The sequence below is a fragment of the Cryptomeria japonica genome, chromosome 10, assembly GCF_030272615.1.
Source record: "Cryptomeria japonica chromosome 10, Sugi_1.0, whole genome shotgun sequence".
NCBI lineage: Eukaryota > Viridiplantae > Streptophyta > Pinopsida > Cupressales > Cupressaceae > Cryptomeria > Cryptomeria japonica.
In genome coordinates this window covers 201,409,921-201,413,541 of record NC_081414.1, presented here as the reverse complement: position 1 = coordinate 201,413,541, position 3,621 = coordinate 201,409,921, and the positions used below count along the sequence as shown (strand labels likewise).

Here is a 3,621-nt window from a genome sequence, read left to right as displayed (position 1 = left end):
TGCAAAACAAACCTGACCCCACAAAGTAGATCACAAAATCCTTCGATCCCCTACGAAAATATTTGAGGGTCGTCTTTAGGTGCTAATAACTCCACCAGAATTTGAGGGTACAAAACCCCAATAAATAGATTAGATTTATGAAAATCAACATTTGTGAAACCATTATGGGTTACAAATGCTCGACTCGATGATTACGATGGGCAAGCAAGAACAATCAATCTAAAAACAACAAACAAATCAAAAAATACCAAAAGCGTTCAGATGTGGAACAAGAATAGGAAAATCCCCATGAAAAAGTGTTAAGTATACTACTAGGTGATAATCGGGGGAAAGAATGGAACAATCAAGTAGGAAAGCATTGTTTGAAATAGGAGCACCAGGTAGGACCAAGTTAGAGGAAGGCAGTATTGTGCAAGATTTACATTATATTATTCAGTTGAAATTATTGTTTATTCTACTTTTGATCCGGAACATCAAATGAAAAACATACACAATTTAATCTAGAAGCTTATAAGCCTCTACTTCATGGACCATGGAAAACTCAGACCAATTCTAATCATGTTATTTTGGATTTTGTTTCCTTCCAAAAGTAGTTTATTTTAATTCATAAAAAACAATACTTCTATACAAAAATAAACATGCTTCAAACGTTTTGAAGATATAAAATCACATATAAAAGTAATTTGTAGTTTCCTGTAAAAGTACATGAGTGAGTTTGTAACTAAACATAACGTGGAAGCTAACGAAAACCTATAGTGCATGCAAGAGATTGAGAGAAGCGAAACACAGGTGGATGTAGAATAATATATTTCTGTTATATTTAAAGTTGCATGCACCATTTAGGTGTCCAAGGTTAAATGCACACTTCAGTAATTGATTTTTCTCCCACTTGTAAGTAGTCCAAGATTCATCATCCTCGTGTGCCATACTATATAACCAGAACATTTATAATCTATTGTATATTGTCAATGTTATTGGTGTTCATGATTACACTATTACAAAGTTCCACTCTTGAAGGAAGTTCATTTTTGATAGTCCTTAAGAGTACTATTTGTCAAATTTCATACTCTATATTTTCATCTTCCATGATAATACATTTGATCTCTACCGTCATAGATGATATGGGGGCCGAAAACCAATATCCAAGGCATAAGTGAAAATGTACGAGGAGTGAAGTTTGAATTTAGAGGCAAAGCAAAACCATACATAAGACTATGAAATAGAATGGAGACCACAAAATTATTATAAACACATACTCTATGAAATCCTAAACTTACTAAAATTAGAGGTGAATTAAAATTGAATGATAAAATTGAATAACCAAATGTGCTTACAAAGGAAATAACCATGTTCACACTTCCATATACTCTATCATCATTTCCATAGTGATAATTGTATTCTTTCTAAGTTATAATATAGAAAGCATAGACATTGTCTCTTGAAGTTAAAATTTTTGGTTGTTTGCTTTCAATTAAAGAATATATAGTTAGGCATACGACAATATTAATTGAATATATATTAAAAATATTAACGAGAAATAGATATATCATTCTTATATACATAACCAGTCTCAAAATTGAAATGAGAGAAAGTTAGTATGTTTCACTTGAAAAATAATATAAATTAGATAATTAAAGATCTCAAACCTCCTTTGTGTAAATATGTACAGAATAAGCAGGGCAATTTAAAAAACGGCAGAGTATAAGTTGTGGATAGAAATAGAGATATAAAATTATATACCCGGCGAACACGAGAGAAAGTAAAATCCGGCCAGCCCGAGTCAAATTGACTTGTTCAGATGGCATTGGGACTGGGTCAATTCCAACGTCTCTATCGTCAACAGCAGAGTAAAGAATAGAGTAGGTCTGAGTGGAGACTAGATCTAATCCCTTATAAATGCCCGCCCCACATTTCAGATATTCACAAACAACAGACTAGCAGAAATCGGAATTGGCCTCTGCTCTCCCTTCATATACACCTGAGGATTGCTTATTTTCATCAAATTCATATAAACACAAGACGCAATTATAACTATGGAGGCTCTCAAGCTTACAAGAGTTCTTAAGAGTAATACAGTTTTGCAGACAGTGACACAGAAACATGGTCATGTAGGATTAACGAATTGTGCAAATAAATCATGGCGTATAAATCTTGATCGTTGTCAGGTTGTGGCTTCGTTGGATGGTCCAAGCACAAGATACCTGCAGCAGAAGCAAGTTGACTTGTTCATACGCCCGTTAACCCAGTTTCACATAGACCAAGATAAAGATGAAGATGATGAAGAGATGGTTGTGGCAAAGCTGCGTTTGGTGGCGGCAGCAGCGGCAGACCGGGAAGAAATGCACGCTGCCCTCGCACAGCAAAGAGACGGATGGAACAAACTCCTCCTCCCCTCCCTCACCAACATCACGCTGGCCGCGCTCATTCTCCAGCCTTTACCCAGCAATGATACTAATAACGTTGTCGCCACACTTTTGCATGGCTTCTCCACAGCTTTGATGTGCGGTATGAACAAAATGCAGCCTTCGCAGTTAGCGGAGGAGCAGAGAATGGCGGCACGGCTCTTCCGCCAGCTCAACACTGACATCCACACAAACCTTGCTCTCCCTCCCCACCTTCGTCAGGACAAGTGTGCAGACTTCTTCCTCACCAAGGCCTACAAAGCTGTACTCGCATTGGATGAGGCTTATCCTCTGCCTCTCTTCCCCGGTGTGCTCGACAAATTTCCCAAGATTGTACAACCAGCAGTTTGGTGGTCTCAACAACAAAATCATCAAACCCAGAACCAACCCCAAACTAACAACAACAAAACCATCAATGGATGGAGTGCAGAGCTGGAAACCGAGTTGAGGGGTGTTTCAGAGACGCTTAAAAGCGGTGATATTGCAGAGTTTGTTGGGCTCAGCCGCAAAGTATTGGGAGTAAACAATATTCTTGCAATAGCCGGCCCATTGCTCACTGGGATTGCAGGGGCATTGAATTTGAATGGCGCCATGTTATCCATGTCAATGGTGGCGGGCGTGTTGGGTGTTGTGGGCAACACGCTGAGCCATGCAGGTCAGGTCGGATTGGTGTTTGAGATGTACAGAAACTGCGCAGGATTCTACCACTTGTTGGACTCATCCATCTCAGACACTTTGAGCGAGGCAGATCCAGAGGCCAGAGAAAACGGAGAGCTATTCCGTTGGAGATTGGCCTCGCAGCTGGGTCGCGATCCTCATTCTCCTCTTGCAGATTCTGCCTCCAAATTTGCCGGCAAGCTTTTCTGATTAATTGTTAATACACATACACGGCCCACTTTTTCAGGCTCCGGCTTTGTACACTGCTATACATACATGTTACATGTGATTAATCCATACAATCTCTTATCCTCACTATAGCCTCGCGTTTCTCTTTCTTGTTCTACATGCTGCTTGATTTCTGATGCGTTATCCCATGCAGTTTTTCATTTTCTTTTAACACTATTTTTTATATTAACTCACCAGGAAAGCACGTGGAACTTACACACTACTCATGAGGATGAAGAAAGATTTTTTTTTGATCTGGTATTAGGATCTATGACTGTTGCATCTAGAACTATCTATTTTGGTGAAGCATATGTCCATTTGAATCAGCTTTATA

General features: G+C 38.8%; 1 protein-coding gene across 1 annotated transcript; it reads left to right on the top strand.

Moving 5' to 3' along the window:
* The first annotated feature begins 2,033 nt into the window (after nucleotides 1-2,033).
* On the top strand, nucleotides 2,034-3,269 carry LOC131858851 (probable F-box protein At4g22030). Its single transcript, XM_059212317.1, has one exon. The coding sequence runs from the start codon at nucleotides 2,034-2,036 to the stop codon at nucleotides 3,267-3,269; it is 1,236 nt and encodes a 411-aa protein (XP_059068300.1).
* The last annotated feature ends 352 nt before the right edge of the window (nucleotides 3,270-3,621 follow it).

Coding starts and splice junctions, on each gene's coding strand:
- LOC131858851 (XM_059212317.1), top strand. CDS start 2,034: ATGGAGGCTCTCAAGCTTACAAGAGTTCTTAAGAGTAATACAGTTTTG.